At 43.9% G+C, this 19,286-nt stretch overlaps 1 protein-coding gene across 3 annotated transcripts in view; it reads left to right on the forward strand.

Moving 5' to 3' along the window:
* ppp1r32 (protein phosphatase 1, regulatory subunit 32) overlaps nt 1-16,237 on the forward strand; it is a 55,921-nt gene extending 39,684 nt beyond the window's left edge. For all 3 annotated transcript variants that reach the window (XM_055649536.1, XM_055649537.1, XM_055649538.1), the window contains 2 exons: nt 3,238-3,318; nt 15,957-16,237. In XM_055649536.1, the coding sequence (XP_055505511.1) occupies nt 3,238-3,316 (79 nt within the window). In that variant the 3' untranslated portion in view covers nt 3,317-3,318; nt 15,957-16,237. The remainder of the gene's footprint in view (nt 1-3,237; nt 3,319-15,956) is intronic.
* Nucleotides 16,238-19,286: the final 3,049 nt, after the last annotated feature.

Here is a 19,286-nt window from a genome sequence, read left to right on the forward strand (position 1 = left end):
GCTAAAATCACACAAAGTCAAGGCAGGCAAATTATCTCACCTCCTTGTTAGTATCTGGTGCCTATCACTATGCCAACTACATCGATTATCTTTGGGTGAAGATGCAGTGACCAGTGAAGTCTCAGATGCAGCACAGTGGCGCAGCAGTGAAGCTGCTGCCTTACAGCAGCAGAGTCCCGGGTTCACCCATGAATACGCGTGCTGTCTGTACAGAGTTTGTACATTTGTCCTATGATCGTGTGGGGTTTCTCTGGGTGCTCCAGTTTTCTCCCACACACTAATGATGGGCAGGTTTGTACGTTCATTGGCTTCTATAAATTCTTCTTAGATTGTAGGATAGAGCTAGTGATTGCTGGATGTGGCGGACTCGGTGGACCGAAGGGCCTGTTTCTGCTGTATCTCTAAACTAAACTAACTGGTTTGATCGATGTTCGTCATGAACTTGGTGGGCCGAAGGGCCCAATTTTAAATGAGGAATCCTTTAATCAATCAATCAATCAATCAATCAATCAATCAATCAATCAATCAATCAATCAATCAATCAATCAATCAATCAATTCAATCAAAACCAAATGCCTTTTAGTTCAATAAACGGGCACAAAGTGCTGGAGTAACTCAACTGGTCGGGCAGCATATCTGGAGAACACGTGTAGGTGACATTTCAGGACAAGACCCTTCTACAGACTGTTTGTGGTTGGGGGAGAAAAGCTGTTAGAGAGATAGAGGCAGGACAAAGCCTGGTGAGTGATAGGTGGATACATGTGAGGTACATTCCTCCCTCTGACGTCACAATTCACACCTCTTCTATCCTTATATCGCACTTTTTGACTTTTCATCTTTGGCCTTTGTCCAAACACCTGCTTATCAAAAATCCCCCCTCACCAAAACTAAACGAAAACAAAGCTTTTCACTGTACCTCAGTACATGTGACACTAATAAACCTAAACCTAGAAATATAAATCAAAATCTAAAAATCATAAAAATATCTATGAGTTAGAAACCTCTTCTGTTGCGTGAGTGTAGCTTTGCCTGTGGATTTCTTCACTTTAGCCATATATCTGTGTAAGCAAACAGACCAGGTTAAAGCTTTCAGAAGATTGTCGTAGAATCATCGTCAAACACTGCATTAGACAGACGTCTTAGCTCATAGTGTTCGCACTTTCCATGTTCACATGTAGGCCAATGCATAAACAAAACAATTGGCTGCAGTTGTACCATTGTTTGAGGCACTGCTTTGACGCAATTTTTTCAGTATTCAATTCATGCAGAATTTTAAAGTTGTCTTTACGAAGGCTTTTAAAAATAAGTAATCTTTAGCATCCAATGAGTCTGCATCCTAATAGAGCCCCTTTAAAAACTGTTACTTTGTTTATTCATTGTCTGTACTCCTTCTCACCTAGGCCACGACTAACAATGGTCTGTTTCCCTTCACCGTTGTTACTTTTTTGCATATCTTTAATTCATTTGTTCCACAGTATATCTCTCTACATCACCGTCAATATCTCTCGTTTCCATTTCCCCTGACTCTCAGTCTGAAGAATGGGCTTAACACAAAACGTCACCTATTCCTTCTCTCCAGAGATGCAGTCTGACTTGCTGAGTTACTCCAGCTTTTTGTGTCCATCTTGAGCCGTAGTCATATCTTGCTGACATGAAGATACTTACAAAATTCTTAAGGGGTTGGACAGGCTAGATGCAGGAAGATTGCTCCCGTTGTTGGAGAAGTCCAGGACAAGGGGTCACAGCTTAAGGATAAGGGGAAATCCTTTAAAACCGAGATGAGAAGAACTTTTTTCACACAGAGAGCAGTGAATCTCTGGAGCTCTCTGCCACAGAGGGTAGTCGAGGCCAGTTCATTGGCTATATTTAAGAGGGAGTTAGATGTGGCCCTTGTGGCTAAGGGGATCGGAGGGTATGGAGAGAAGGCAGGTACGGGATACTGAGTTGGATGATCAGCCATGATCATATTGAATTGCGGTGCAGGCTCGAAGGGCCGAATGGCCTACTCCTGCACCTAATTTCTATGTTTCTATGTTTCTATACTTGTTGAAGATCAATGATCTCATTGTCGGGATATCACAGCAAAGCTTTCACAGGGCAGTGTTGTTCATCTAACAATATTCATCTGGTTCATCAATAATTTTTGTTAATATTGTGAGGGTTTTAATGTTGATTACATAACAATGCACTAGTATTGGGTTTGTTAACTTAATGTTAATAGCTTATCTATATATTATGTGTTAACATGTTTGTTTTGCGGTCAGTATATATGACAATAAAACATTTTTGACCACTTGATGGCACAGCTTTTTTTAAATTATACAAATACTTTTATTCAAAAAAATAAAAGTCAATATACAAATTAGCACAATCAAAGACTGCCTATGTTGACAGTTTTACAAACAACGATCGTCAAATTAACACAACGCCAACTTTATGAACAAAACACTCAACCTACCGCTGCGACCAGCGTTCACGGAAGGCCTCAGACGTCCTGGTGGATATCGGGTGTTCCCTCTCCAGGGACACGCTGGCACGGACGTAGGCCCATAAAAGGGGCAGGCAGTCAACCCAGGTGTGGCCGTCGACTAGCCGCTACCTGGACCCGCGAATGGCCAGGCCCAGGAGCAGATGGACAGGGAGATTCCCACCCCACCCCCCCTCCCGACCTTCTCCCCTCTGTACCGGGTGCCCAAATATCAGGAGTGTGGAGCTAAAATGTAGCCAGAACTGGAGGTCAGGTGGTAACATGGCGTGTCCGGAAGGAAGACAAGGGCGAGGAAGTGCAGATGGCACAGCAGCACAGCTGGCAGAATCACTATCTCACAGCGCCAAAGACCCGGTTTCAATCCTCACCTCAGGTGCTTTATATGGAATTTGCACATTCTCCCTGTGACCACGTGGGTTTCCTGCTGGTGCTCCGGATCCTCACACATTCCAAAGACGTGCAGGTCTGTGGGTTCATTGGCCCTCTGAAAAATTGCCTCTGGTGTGTATTGATTGGACGAGAAAGTGGGATAACATAAAACGTGTGTGAACAGGTGAGCAATGGTTGGTGCGGACTCGATGGTCCGAAATGCCTGTTTCCACGTTGCATCCTTAACAGTAAGAGGATCTAATGTGCTCATGTATAGTACGATTTGACTTGATAGCATGCAGAGCAAGCTTTTCACTGTATCTCTGCACATGTGACAATAATAATGCAAACTAATCTAAACTCTTTTTTTTTCACGACAGGACAATAAAGTCTGTTGATGAACATCATGATGATCACACGTATGATCACAAACAACGTCCACCTGGACTGATTCTTTGAGCGTAAGTGTTGGGTCATGCACAGGGTGAAAGGTTGGCTGGGGACAAGAATCTCAAACGTGCACCATACTCTACTAAGTCGCCAATTGTAAATAAGTTATTTTATCAGATTCATTAAAATGCCGAGAATGGTTATGACAGAACAAATTCTGATGAACACATCTGGTGACCATTAGAAAGAATGTTCCCTTTGCACCCCTGGATCTTCGAAGATATTTGAAGAAGTTTATACTGGCAGTAACAGGCGGACTTGGGTTAACATATGATTAGCGTTTGAAGGCACTGGGCCTGTACTCACTGGAGTTTAGAAGGATGAGGGGAAAACTCATTCGAAGTTACCGAAAAGTGAAAGGCCTGGATAGAGTGAATGTGGAGTGGATGTTTCCACTAGTGGAAGAGTCTAGGACCAGAGGCCATAGCCTCGGAATAAAAGGATGTACTTTTAAAAAGGAGATGAGGGGGAATTTATTTAGTCAGAGGTGGGTGGGTGAATTCATTGTCACAGAAGGCTGTGGAGACCTTCAATTTATATCTTTAAGGAGGAGATAGATAGATTCTTAATTAGTATGGGTATCAGAGGTAATCGGAAGGCAGGAGAATGATTGAATGGCAGAGTAGAATTAATGGGCCGAATGGCCTAATTCTGCTCCTAGAACTTATGAAAATAAACAGGTGATTTAGAAAGTTAACAAACACTATAATGGGGGGCTGGAGAGTAGCCACAAGTCAGAATCTAATTGAGAGGGTTTGATAAATTGTAAATTAAAAATAATGGAAACCTCAAAGTTTGAAACAAACGAGGACATTTTTTGGAAGAGACATCACAACCCAAAATGTTGTCTATCCATTTCTCTTGACAGTCGCTGCAAGGCCCGCTGAGTTGCTCCAACACTTTGTTTTATTGGGAGTAAAATCCCTGGAGTCGTTTAAGGACTAATTATAGTGAGAATTCTTATTATTGTTTGTGTCTTTACTTTAGACATTACTTTTGAGATACAGAATGGTTACAGGCCCTTCGGCCCCGCCGAACCAGCAATTCTCTATTCTAGCACTATCCTACACACAGGGGACAATTTAGAATTTACAGAAGCCAATTAACCTCCAAACCTGTATGTCTTTGGAGCGTGGGAGGAAACTGGAGAAAACCAGAAAAACCCAAGCGGTCACAGGGCGAACGTACAAACTCCGTACAGACATCACCCATAGTCAGGATTGATTTCAGGTCTCTGGTGCTGTATGCAGCAGCTCAACTGCTGTGCTACCGTGCTGACCTTTTCTGAATAAGGGTCTCAACCCGGCATGTCCTTTGTCCCTTTTCCTCTACGGTTGCTGCCTGGCCAGTTGAGTTTTGTATTTTGGGGAGTAAGACCCCTGGAGTCATGTAAGGACCACTTGTTGTGCTGTCAGAATTCTTATTGTTGCTTGTGTCAGTGGAAGAGGTTTTAATGTTTAAGAAGGAACTGCAGATGCTGGAAAATCGAAGGTTACACAAAAAAGCTGGAGAAACTCAGCGGGTGCAGCAAATCTATGCAAAGGAAATAGGCAACGTTTGGGCAAGTACAGTTGCCTATAATCGCCATAATGCTGCGCACCCGCTGAGTTTCTCCAGCATTTTTGTCTAACGTAATTAAAGACTTTTAAAGAAATAATGCAAAGAGGCAACTTGGGCAAGTACAGCATATAATGCCAACGCCCAATTGTCCTTGAGAAAGTGGTACTGAACTGCTTTCTGTACACCTTCCCCATTTCTCCTCACCCCACCCATCGAATTAGCTTCCATTGATTTAGCTCAGGAACAGCTTGAAAGCGCGCACCACCAGACACAGGAACAGCTTCTTCCCCTCTGCTATCAGGCTTTGGCCTTCCATAAATTAGGGTACTGTCCGATTCACCTGTTCCCCATTGCGAACATTAGACTTTGTCTCTGGAACTGATGCGCTACTGTTGAGAACTATGTTCTGCACTCTGTATCTTCCCCTATGCTCTACATATGGTACTCAAGTACAGCTTCTTCCCCTCTGTCATCAGGCTTCTGTTCAGTCCTTCCATAAGCTATTGTACTCTCTGATTCACTGCTAACCCATTGCGGACATTGGACTTTGTCAGTGCAATTCATGAGCTACAATGCTGAGAACTATACCTGTATCTTCCCCTTCACTCTACCTATTGTACTTGAGTTTGATTTGATTGTATCTATGTATGTTACATCTGACCTGTTTGGATAGCAAGCAAAACAAAGCTCATCCATGGCACATGTGACAATAATAAACCTTAACGTGAATCAGGATGTCAATGGGAGTACGGGAGTAGAAATCATGGAAAAACACTAATATTTTCCCAATGTAATAAGAGTAAACAACAACACTATATTTCAAAAAGTGCCAAAATACTGGAGTAACTCAGCGGGCCAGACCACATCTCTGGAGTAAAGGAGTAGGTGATGTTTCAAATCAGAACCCTTCTTCAGAGTGAACGAGGGGTGGGGGGGTGGAACAGGGAGCATGGTATTAGCTCAACATTTCTTTCCTTTTAAGTAAACCTTTCAGAAAACGTTTTTTTTTTCCCTGTCCAAAATTTTACAACCAATTTGGCAATAATTTACAGCCTACACATATTCTGCAGTTGCTGCTTGACTTTACGCTGCTGTTATTCTTCTGGTTTGCAGGATGACCTTGGATTTCTTTGCAGTATTGTAAACTTTTACAAGAAGTTAAAATTTACCGTATTTACTCTAAAAGCGTCTCACCTGAATTAATTCCATGTACAATTGCGAACACTTTTGGATTGTACTATCTGCTCTGGATTCCGTAACCAAATAAGCTGCTCATACCCTTGATATAAGCTTTGCAGTAAGATCAGCCCAATGGCACAGATTTTAAAGTGCGCTACAATATTATTGTCAGATGTCAGTTCCTAGGAGATTGTTTCTGTTGTTTAATCTGGTTTAGAGTACAGTGCGGAAACAGGCGCTTCGACCCACCGAGTCCGCACCAACCAGCGATCCCTGCACACTAACACGATCCCACACACACTAAAGACAATTTACAATTTGGTCAAAGCCAATTAACCTACAGACCTGTACGTCTTTGGAGTGTGGGGGAAAACCGAAGCTCCCAGAGAAAACCCACGCAGATCACAGGGAGAAAGTACAGACTTCATATCGACAAGCACGGTAGTCAGGATTGAACCTGGATCTCTGGCGCTGTAAGGCAGCAACTCTGTGCCACTGTGCCATCCTTGTTCATCAAAAGAAATGTAGTCAAACAGGCATCACACTGACGAATCATCATGGTAGAAGTAAAATTACCTATTAACTAATGCTTTAATACTTTGGGCAGCAAAGTGGTGCAGTGGGTAGAGCTGCTGCCTCACAGCGCCAAAGACCCGGGTTCGATCCTGACCTTGGATGTTGAGTTTGCATATGCTCCCTATTCCTCCCACGTTCCAAAGATGTACATGATTGTAAGTTAATTGCATCTCTGTTAATTGTCCATGTTGTGTAGGGAGTGGATGAGAAAGTGAGATGGCATAGGACATGATCAAAGGTTGGCGTGGACTCGGTGAGCCAAAGGGCTGTTTCCATGCAGTATTTTGAAACAAAACAAAATATTTTGCAGACCGCAGCTACAAAGTTTGGAATTAACACAAAGATGAAGTTAGAAGCTGAAATATCATATGCACTAAAATATTGATTGATTGATTGAAAAGTACAGCATGGAAGCAGGCCCTTTGCCACAGTCCAGGCCGATCATCGATCACCCGCTCACACTAGTTCTATGTTAGTCTGCTTTCTCATTTACTCCCTTGACATTGGGGGCAAATTTGCAGAAGCAAATTAACCTACAAACTTGCAAGTCTTTGAGATATCGGTTTAAGGATAAGGGGGAAGTCTTTTAGGACCGAGATGCGAAAAACATTTCTCACACAGAGAGTGGTGAATCTCTGGAATTCTCTGCCACAGAAGGTAGCTGAGGCCAGTTCATTGACTATATTTAAGAGTTAGATGTGGCCCTTGTGGCTAAAGGGATCAGGGGGTATGGAAAGAAGTTAGGTACAGGATACTGAGATGGATGATCAGCCATGATCATATTGAATGGCGGTGCAGGCTCGAAGGGCCGAATGGCCTACTCCTGCACCTATTTTCTATGTTTCTATGTTTCTATATGGGTGGAAACCGGAGAACCCGGAGGAAAAACACATGATCACAGGTAGAACATGCAAACTCCACATAGACATCAGTCTAGTGCCATTCTAGTATTGTTTTAAACAGGGAATTCTGCAGTATTTAGCAATGAAACATATATAAGTTTTAGCACTCTGTAAACAGTATGGTTCAGTACACCGTTATAAACTCATTTAATGAAGCATGAAATTTTAAGAGTTCTTCTCGCGTGTATAGTTTGCTATTGTCATGAAATTTACATTAGTTCACTGATTTCTGTAGATTACGCAGCAGTGTGTTCAATATCAGGGAAAAGCATCAATGGCACAGCATCATCTGTTTTTCTCTTTTAACTGCATAAGCATTCTCCAGAGTTTCTTGCTACTCTAAGTTTAATTTACAGATACATGTGGAAACTGACCCATCGAGTCCTCGCCATTCATCAATCATCCATTCACAATAGTTCTATGTTATCCCACTTTCTCACACATACCTTAATTCCATACTTGGGGCAATTTACAGAGGGCCGATTAACCTACAAACCCACATGTCTTTGGGATGTGGGAGGAAACCGGAGCATCCGTAGGAAACCCACATGGTCACAGGGAATGGTGTGCAAACTCCACACGGTTAACACCAGGTGTCAGGATCAAAGCAGGGTGACTGGTGCTGTGAGGATGCAGTTCTACCAGCAGTGCCATTCTGCCTGGAAGGTCAAGCTGATAGCATTGAATTTTAAGTTGTACATTTGTAATGCGACGTCTTAAGCATTCACCTAACCTTTGCTCAGAAACCTACCAACACCCAGTGATAGATAAGCAGATGCTGGGTGGAGGGAGTTGGCAGCAACAGTGGGTCGGTAAGAAGAACCTGGGGGGGGGGCCTTACCTTCCGCGGTGGGCTGCGGGTGGCACCCCCGTGGCACAAAGACTGACGGCGGCGCGGCGAAGAATGGGACGACGGTTCATGGACGATCATGATGGAGGCGATGTCTGCAATGGGCCTTTATGGCCAGCTGCAGCTGGGACTTTGAAAATGACACCAAAACCTGGCGACTCTTGCATATGGACTCTGGTTGTTGTCTCTGTACATTCGGTACCTAATCAGGGATTGTCCTTATGAATGGCAATAATCTTACTGAGCTGTGTGCAAAAGAAAATAATTTCACTGTACTTTGGTACACGTGATAATAAAGGAGCCATTGAACTTCCAACGGCCCTGCCATTCTCTCTGAAGGTCCTGCCCTGGTTTGACTTCACAAAATGTAACACCTCACACCATCTTGAGGGAAAATAATCCAATATGATACTGTGCTCGTCCTAAGCAGCCCTGCTGTGTATCTCTTCAACCATGGCCACAGTGAAGTGAAGGATCTAGAAAAAGCGAGAACAAAATTATAATTGTAAAGTCGAAGAAATAATTGCCCAAAAAGAAGTTCTCTCTGGCACTTTTACCTGAAGCACTGTTTGTAATCTTCCATAGAAACCTTCCACCAATTATTGCGCAGAACTTAAAATTATTATGTGAGTGGGATCATTATAGATTAGTCATCTCATCAATCAAGTGGGTGTTTGAGTGGTGTAAGTTCTTTGAACTATTTAAAAATAAGTGATGATTCTTCCTGACAAGCAGTGGCAACGTGAGGCTCAGTCATTAAAAACGGAACCTGCCTTCAACCCTGGCGATGATTCTCTCGCCTTTTTAACGCAGCACACTGAACTGAAACACAGCTATAAGAAATAAAATTAGGAACAGGCCATAGGACTTCCCAAACTTGCTTTGCCATTCAATAACTTTGTGTTCTATATTCATCAGAGAAGGACTAGATTCAAGAGAGTTTATTGTGATTTTATTAAGTTTATTGTTTATTGTGTCCCAGATAGGACAGTGAAATTCTTGCTTTGCTTCAGCACAACAGAATTATAGAAGGCATGAAAACGGAACAGATCAGTGTGTCCATATTCCATTGTATAAATATATACACACATGAATAAATAAAACAGCATACTGAGGCAGCATGGTGGCACAGCAGTACAGTTGCTGCCTTGCAGCGTCAGAGACCCCGGTTCGATCCTGACTACGGGTGCTGTCTGTGTGTGGAGCTTGCACGTTCTCCCTGTGACTGCGTGGGTTTACTCCAGGTTCTCTGGTTTCCTCCTACATTCCAAAGGCGTGCAGGTTTGTAAATTAATTGGCTTCAGTAAAAGTGTATATTGTCCCTCGTGTGTCGGGTGAGGATGAGAAAGTGAGATTACATGGCGCTAGTGTGCACAAAGTTTATCAGTAGTCGGTGTGGAATTAGTGGGTCAGCTTCCTTGTGCATCTCTAATTTAAACTTAGTTACATGAATCTCTGAAGTATGCTTATGTAGTTAAAAGAAAAAAATGGTGTCGTATAATTGGCCTCTGTAAATTGCCTCTAGTGTGTGGGATATGGAAGTGGGATAACCTAGTATGCTGGTAATCGATGGTCAGTGTGGACACGGTGGGCTGAAGGGCCTGTTTCCATGCTGTATCTCTAAACAAAACTAAACATACCTGTGGTAACATTTTTAAACCCAATTCATTTTCCAACTTAAGGCAAGTATGTAACATGAGAAAAACATCCATTCCCTCTGGTTACCATAGTTTTGACAATAGATGTGTGAAAATAATGGCTTAAGACCATTTGGCAATGCAGTTTAAAGGAATGGTTTAGGGATTTGGCCATGCTCTCAATAGCTGATATAATCCAGAGGGAAATAATGTCAGGGGTTATGGGGAGACAGCAGGAGAATGAGATTTGGAGGGAAAGTTAGATCAGCCATGAATGAATGGCAGAGTACACATTTTAGACTTTACTTAAGACTTTAGAGATACAGCATGGAAAGTGGCCCTTCAGCCCACTGAGTCCGCTCCGACCAGCGATCCCCGTAAACTAGCTTTATCCTATGCACTAGGGATAATTAACAATTTTACCTACAAACCTCCACGTTTTGGGGATGTTGGTGGAATCTGGAGCATCCAGAGAAAATTCATGCTGTCACAGGGAGAACGTATAAACTCCGTACAGACAGCACCCGTAGTCAGGATCGAACCCGGGTCTCTGGCGCTGTGAGGCAGCAACTCTACCACTGTGCCAAAGTGCCAAATGGCCTAATACCTCGTGTAATGTATGAACTTATGAACTTAAAGCAGGGCCACTGTGTCAGATAGCAAAGCCTGCAATACAAATTGGAAATAAAAAGAACAACCCAAGGAAGTATTATTCAAAGAGACTGAGATCAGGAATTAACAGGATAGGATTAATGTGCTCCTGGAATAGTATTGAAGCATATGGTTGTTTTATTAAACGTTAATTGAGTAAAAATTACTTCTCAGTTCAGCTTTTATGCTGTTTTCCATTTCTGTAATCCACAATGATCATTTTTCCAGAGTTCTACTGTTGGCTGCCAATAGCTTTTACAGCACTTAAAGTGTGTGCACTGTCTTTTACCCAGAGTACGGGAATCAAGAAGCAGAGGACGTAGCTTTAAAGTGAGAAGAGGAAAGACTTAATAAGAACCTGAGGGGCAACTTTTTTTATACAAAGGGTGGTGGGTATACGGAATGAGCTGCCAAGGGAGGTAGTTGAGGCAGGTACCATAGCAACATTTAAAAGACATATGGATAACTACATGGATAGGAAAGGTTTAGAGAAATGTGGGCGAGATGCAGGCAAATGGGATTAGCATAGATGAAGCGTGAGGGAAGATAGTTTGGGTTGTGGCAGGACCTGGCAAGCGATAGGTGGATACAGTTGAGAGGGGTTTTAGATTAGCAGAGGGGTGGACAAAGACCGGAGATAAAAAGGAGACAAAAAGGATGTCAGATAAGAAGCAAAGAGGTGGGAGGGATATGGGTGAAACAGGATAGGGTGCGGAAGGGCTGTCGGAACAATGTCTGCCTAAGGTGCTGTGAGATAAGGAAATAAAGATAGACGAGGCGTGAAATGTGAAGCCAGAGAATTGAGTATAGGTGAAAGGGGATGGTGGGTGGAACGGAGTAATGGGTGCGCATCCAGGTGGGACACAGGGAAGAGAGGGGGGAAAGGGGGTGAGGGTTGTTAACTTAAAATTGTTAATTATAAATAATAACAATGAATTGACGATGAATGTTCAGATCCACGTGAATTGTGTCTGGAAACTTGTGTGCTGCTACCGAATATTAAACAGGATTGTGCTTGCTCCAGCCACCAATTCATAGTTGTCCCACAAATACTCGTACACTCCCCGTTGTACATTTCCTGCAGTGACACAGTGGCACAGCGGTTAGAGCTGCTGCCTTACAGCGCTGGAGCCCGGGTTCAATCCTGACTACGGGTGCTGTCTGTATGAAGTTTGTATGTTCCTCCTGTGACAGCGTGGGTTTTTCCGGGTGCCCCTGGTTTCCACCCACACTCCAAAGAAATGCGGTTGTAGGTTAATTGGCTCCTGTAAATTGTAAATTGTCCCTAGTGTCTTGGATAGAACTAGTGTATGGGGATTGCTGGTGCCTGCTTCTGACCTGTAACAATAAAACTAAAATATGATGTGTCAAACTTCACTATAATAAGTAAAACTACTGTTTACAAACCACAGTTTTCATCAAAGCTCAATGCCTTGGTGTAAAAAGCAAAGAACTGGAGATGCTGGTTAATACACAAAAGAATACAGAGTGCTGGAGCAAGTCAGCAGGTCAGGTACTATCTGAAGAAGGGGCTCAACCAAAACGTCACCTATCCATATTCTCCATGGATCGTAAATCACGCGTCATCATGCCGTCTGGTGCATGTGACGTCATTAGAATACCCTGCGGCGAGCGGCGATGCATGGTTACACACGGTGACGTAACCACGAGTCACCATGCGATACACGTGAGACATCGGGACGCCAGCGTGTGACGCCAATGCGTCAGCGTGCGTACACGATACGTCACGCAGGTAGCGCGCGAGGATTTCGTGCAGCACAAAATCTTGGAGTGCCGTGCGATACCTTGCGCAATGCCACACTCCTCCACGCCTCACCATGCGCCCATCCCGCGCTATCCACACGCTACCGTGCGTCACAACACGACGACCACATTTTTGGAGATCGTGTAAATGGCGCGCAAATGACGGCCAAGTGGGGCAGGCTCTTTAGTGTTCAATGGTCTCCACTGAGACTAGAAGCCTTGCACTGTGTCGCCTGAATGCCTTCAAAGGTCTTTGCAAACTGTCTCCGTGTGCCTCCGAAAATCAGTCTTCTAAAAATAATTGATAAACCAAAATAATTAAATATTTAAACAGATAAAATAACTGTACTTAGGGAGCTTATCTTACTGATGTAAATTACTTAAAACATTAATGCTAATTAAAATAGAGGAAAATAAGAGGTGGCACAGTGGTGCAGCTGGTAGAGCCGTTGCCTCATGGTGACCCGGGTTCCATCCTAACCTTGGAGTTTGCACGTCCTCCCTGTGATTGTGTGGGTTTCCTCCGAGTGCTCCGGTTTCCTCCCACATCCCAAAGACGTGCGGGTTAGTAGGTTAATCGGCTTCTGTAAATTGCCCCTAATGTGTTGGGAAACAAAAGAGCTCATTGTCGACTTCAGGAGGCACAGCACCGACTTAGTCCTCCTACACATTAACGGCGAGTGTGTGGAGAGGGTCAACACCTTCCGGTTTCTCGGCATCCATATCGCTGCTGATATCTCCTGGACGGACAACACGACGGCGGTCATCAAGAAGGCTCAGCAGCGGCTGCACTTCCTGAGGGTCCTCAGGAAGCACAACCTGGACTCTAACCTGCTGCTGACCTTCTACCGCTCGTCCATCGAGAGCCTGCTGACATACTGCATTACAGCATGGTATGGCAGCTGCACCATGGCAGACAGGGAGAGGCTTCAGAGGGTAACCAGGACAGCGCAGAGGATCATTGGTTGCCCTCTCCCCTCCCTGATGGACATCTACACCTCCCGCTGCCTTAGCAGGGCAAAGAAGATCACCAAAGACAGCTCCCATCCTGCGTTTGGACTGTTCGACCTGCTGCCCTCTGGAAGGCGCTATAGGTGCATCAAATCCAGGACAAACAGACTCAGGAATAGCTGCTTCCCGAGAATTATATCTACCATAAATTCAAATCCACACATGCACTGACTACACCGCCCAACACGGACTTCCATCTGTATATATGTATATATGTATGTAGCGCCGTAGAATTTGTGCACCTATTCCCCCCCCCCCCATCTCCCTTCTGTTTTGTTTTTCTGTTTCTTGTTTTTTGTGTAAAATTGTATGTATGCACTGAGTACGAGCAGCTTTCAGTTTCACTGTACATGTATAGTGACAATAAATGGCATATCATATGAATGGATGCAAAATAGGATATGGGATAACATAGAGCTAGTGTGAACGGGGAATCACTGGGCAGCGTGGATTTGCTGGGCCGTGGGGCCTGTTTTCATGCTGTATCAACAAACTAAAAGCATTTCTTCTGTCCCCCTAAATTGCTACGTTTGGCTTTAGCTAATAATACTCCATCTCACATTTCGAAAAGTTGTGGAATACATGCTACAATACCAACATATCCATGTTAACCCTTAATTAGTGTCATTTCTACAGCATCAATCGTTGAGTTTTGATAAATGAATACACATTAATGTCCTCTCAGACCTCCTACTGGCTTACGTTAATTTATTCAGTCCCTAAAGATATTAGTCTGTAATTGCTATTATTAAGAGACAGAAGAGGAAACAGATGCTACATTAATACTATTTGTGTAAAGAAAAGAGAGGACTCAAAATAAACACTCTGACCTTCCCAAGTGTTGTTCTACATCAAGTACGTCTGATTATACATGTAATGAAGTTGCACGAAAAAGAGCCATTTATTTTAATAAATGTTTCCTCGTTACACTGGGAAAGTAGAGCAGTGTTTACAAAGACAGGCACTGTGCATTTTCACATTAGTTTGCAAGTTTACGCATGTGGCTGAAGCTAAACACAATGGTTACAAAGGTACTTTATTTCTCACATGTACTGAGGAAGGAACTGCAGATTACACGCAGTTTACATCAAAGATAGACACAAAATGCTGGAGTATCTCAGCGGGTCAGACAGCATCTCTCAAGAAAGAAAATAGGTGAAATTTTGGGTCTGAAGAAGGGTCTCCACCCAAAATGTCACGTATTAATTTTCTCCAAAGATGCTGTCTGACCAGCTGAGTTACTCCAGCACTTTGTGTCTATCTACAGTTAAATTGATTTTTGTATACAGTTCAATACAAGTATACTATACATCAGCACCAAGATACATCTTAGATAAACATCTCAGATACAGTAGTGTTTAGCGTACACTGAGGCAGTTTAGAGTGACACCAGTTTCTGGTGCCATGTACAAGTCCCAGTTGTTGTAAATGCAGTTGTCTTGACCTGACCATGAAGGCCCATTATCCGGACGACGTTGCAAGGCGGGCCTGGCCAAGCGTAGCCCTGGTAGCCTTCACCGCTGTAGGTCGCGTCTGGTCCCAATGTTTGGCCTCTTGGATGGCGCCTAGTCCAGCTGAGCCCCAGGCTGTTCCAGGGCCTCCAGTGGCCTACTCCACCGTCAAGGTAGTGCAGTCCCTGTCACAGCCGATCTGCTTACTTCCTCTTAGAGCGGGCGAGCCGGGCCCTACAGGTGTGTTCCCAATCTGTGGACATTATTCCATTCCCTGGTCCGTGGATAGCCCTGTTGAACACAACAAAACACTGTTTGGACTCTTCAATTCCAACCTCATCCCACTCCCAATCACACTTATATACTACTGATTACCTCCCCACCATCTACACCTCACACAGCCTGTGAAAAGGGGCTATCATAATCAACGACTTGACCCACCCCGGTCATTCTTTCACCCTGCTCCTGTCGGGCAGTAGGTACAGAAGCTTGAAAGCGCACACCACCAGACTCGGGAACAGTTTCGTCCCCACCGTTCTTGGTTCTTGGTTCATGGTCCTCCAAAATATTCCAAATGGAATTTAAACTGGAGGTGGTAACTTATCAGGCTTCTAAACGGTCCTTCCATCAGCTAGGACACTGTCCAATTCACCTCTACCCCATTGCGGACATTGGCCTTTGTGTATGGAACTGACGTGCTATGACGCTGATAACTATATTCTGCATTCTGTATCTTCCCCTTTGCTCAACCTGCAAACCCGCAAGTCTTTGGGATGTGGGAGGAAACCGGAGCACCCGGAGGAAACCCACGCGGTCACAGGGAGAACGTGCATGAGAACAGCATCCGAGATTGGGATCGAACCCGGGGATCTGGCGCTGCAAGGCAGCGGGGGGGGGGGGCTCTGTCAGCGAGACTATTCCTTTAAGTTTGGTGTTATTATCAGCAATAACTGGTTGCTAAGCAGAATGATTGAGTTCAGGAAACAGCTCGTTACTGGGACTGCTGAACTAAAAAGATGACAGGAGTTGGCACATCGGTGCCGTCACAGAATTCTTTTCTCTCTACAGGAAGTGCTGGATATGTTCAGTGACTTCTTCTCCAGAAGGAAATGGCCTCCCCGGACCTGAAGTTCACCGAATTCAGCAACTAGCAGTTGTTCGTTACATCCCTTCAATAACCAGAGGCTTACGTCTCAGAAGAATATTTTTATTTCTCTTGATTCCGTTAAATATTGTTGATTCTGTTGAACTTTGGTTGTGAGATAGTGTGAACAATCAGCAATATGATTAAGTTTCCACTCTTGTTTAAAGAACGCAGACAGTCCTTCATTATTAGAAATAAATGAGTTACACAACAGTTGACTTTTTTACTGATAGAGGATGTGCACGACATTTGCAATGTAGAAAAATAATCTTTATATGTTTATAATGTCACTGGTTGAGATATGGCAGTCCTGTATTTCATACACAGAGGACTGGTCTCATACTGTGGAAGTCCCAGTAAGAAGATAAGAACATTGCAATGCTTTTAAAAATCACCTTATATGGATAGCAGATTGAGGGAGAGTGGGATCTGAGTAAAGACTTAGAATCTTTGACCGCTGTTCTCAGTGTGGGCTCCTATATATTGGTGAGACCAAGCACAGACAGGCAATCTTTTCGCTGAACACTTACACTCAGTCAGCCTTGGCCAACGCGATCTCATGGTTTCCATACTTTTTAACTCCCCTTCCTATTTCCGCACTGACCTTTCTGTCCTGGGCCTCCTCCACTGTCAGAGTGAGGCCACACGCAGATTGGAGGAACAGCGCCTCCTATTTCACTTGGGCAGCTTGCAACCCAGTGGTAGGATGTTGATTTCTCCAATTTCAATTTACCCCTTCAATCCCTCTGTCCCCCTTCCCCCACCCTAATCATCCTACTAGTTCCACTGTTCACATGACCTCTTCCTCAGCCAACAATGGGCCAGTATGGGCTCCACATGTCCTTGGTCAACTGTTGCCCGCCCTGCTTAGTTCTGGCCTTTTCTTACCTTTAGTTCCCTCCCGTCTACTTTCAGTCTGAAGAATGTCCTGACCCGAAACATCACCTATCCTTTTTCTCCAGAGATGTTGCCTGTCTCACTGGGTTACTCCAGCACTTTGAGTTTTTCAGCGGTATAACCTCTGACCACAGTTCTTTGTTTAACTATACTTGCCAACTAGTTAGGGAATCATTGCAGCACAGAACATACAGCACAGAAACAGGCCCTTCAGCCCAACTTGTCAATGCTGACCAAGTTGCCGTATCTAAGCTTGTCCAACTTGCCTGTATTTGGCCCATATCCCTCTAAACCTTACCTATCCATGCCCCTGACCAAATGTCTTATAAATCTTGTCAAACTACTTGCCTCATATGGCAGCTTGTTCCATATACCCACCACGCTGTGTGAAAATGTTGCCTCTCAGGTTCCTATTAAATCTTTTTTGTTCTGTCCTTCCCCATCTTACAGTCTGAAGAAAACATCACCTAAACCTTTTCTCCAAATATGCTGTCTGGCCCATTGAGCTACTCCAGCATTTTGTGTCTACGTGAGCTCATGAATTGGGTTTCAGTCATAATCTGGTTAGTGGTTGGATCTCATTGCACTTATTTTGTTATCCCCAGCTAATGAAAATGAGCATGATACCGAACAGTGCATGTGGAATTAGGCTGCAGATGAAATCTGATTCCTGAGTTTCCATGCACATTGAATAATAGATGCGTTAAGATGTCATCTCATTTCTGGAGTGCCACTCTGTTACACAGCAATGTTGGCTGATGGCTTTGCACAATAAAACACCACGCTATGTGCTACTTTTCCAAACAAATTCATTTCAATTGAGGTATTAGAGTTACATTCCCAACAACTCCAGAGGACATAGGTTTAAGGTGCGAGGGGAATGATTTAATAGGAACCTGAGGCAACTTTTTCACACAGTGGTTGTAAGGAACGAGCTGCCAGAGCAAGTGGGGGATAGAGGGATAGAAGGGAGGGAGGGAGGGAGTGACTGACTGAGGGTAAGGGAAAGGAGAGGGAGAAAGAGGTGAGGGAGGGATTGGGGGAGGGGAAGAAGAGAGGGGAAAGAAGAGGGAGGGTGAAGAGGAGGGGGAGAGAGTGCTAGGGATGAGGGGAAATGAGCTGCAGCTGTGCAGTTGGGGGCTACGGGTGAGTGGTGGAATATTGCATTGGGGGAACAAGCCTCCTGTGTGACAGGCACCCAACAAGTCGCACTTAGTCTTGTTCATTAATAATTAGTGCAACCAGAAACATTGGACTGGGCCTTTGTCCTTTTTTTGCAATAACATTGCAGTTTTTAATTTATAGAACTTTTTAAATGTATTATGTTATCTATGAGTACTGTGTTTACAGACCTATTAAGCTGCTACAAGTAAGAATTTCATTATTCTGTTTTCGGTACAAATGACAAGAGTCTTTCATTGAAATTCTTATTGGAGATGGGCCAGATCTTGGAAACATATTCGGAGCAGGCAGCTTTAAGTTGTGATTGAGATTTTGCCTTTCAAAATTCTCTTAGATGCATTCCTTAAGAAGTATATCCAGAATTCTGTTTCTTTTTATATTTAAAAACCCATGCACATGCAGAAAAATGTCCTATCGCTTGGCAGTCCCATTTCTTATCATTTGCTTTTCCCATTCTTCTGCTGGTTTAGGAATAGTACACTGAGACAGTATACAAGAGTTGCCAAGCTTTGGCGCAATTTTCATGTCCCCATTGGTACATGTGCAGAGTTCTTAAGGGCCTGTCCCACTGTACGAGCTAATTCAAGAGCTCTCCCGAGTTTAAAAAAAAAATCAAACTCGTGGTAAGCACGTAGAATATATGTAGCAGGTACGTCGGAGCTCGGGATGTCTCTTAGTGGCTCGTAATGTTAACGGCAAGTACTCGGGAAACGCAGTAAGCTCGTGAAGACTCGTGAAGATTTTTCAACATGTTGAAAAATGTCCACGAGAGCCCCGAGTACCTACGAGCGGCTATTACTGTAAGTCTCCGAGTTCGAATCAGGAGAAACTCGGGAGAACTCTTGAATTAGCTCGTACAGTGGGACAGGCCCTTTTACCCTGACCACAAAGGCCCATTGTCTTGGCAGCGTTGCAGGATCGGCCTGGCCAAGTGAAGCCATTAGTGTCCTCTACTGCTCCGTGCCACTGTAGGCCGCGTCTGATCCACGCGCTCGGCCTCTTAGAGCGCTGCCCGTTCCAATAATTCAATGATACTTTATTGTCACATGTATCTAGGCACAGTAAAATTATTTGTTTTGCATACAATCTGGTAAAATCAAACTATAGTTTAGTTTAGTTTAGATTTACAGTGATTCCACACCATCCATGATCCCCGCAGACCAACACTATCCTAC

This window comes from Leucoraja erinacea, chromosome 18 (genome assembly GCF_028641065.1).
Source record: "Leucoraja erinacea ecotype New England chromosome 18, Leri_hhj_1, whole genome shotgun sequence".
Taxonomy (NCBI): Eukaryota; Metazoa; Chordata; class Chondrichthyes; order Rajiformes; family Rajidae; genus Leucoraja; species Leucoraja erinaceus.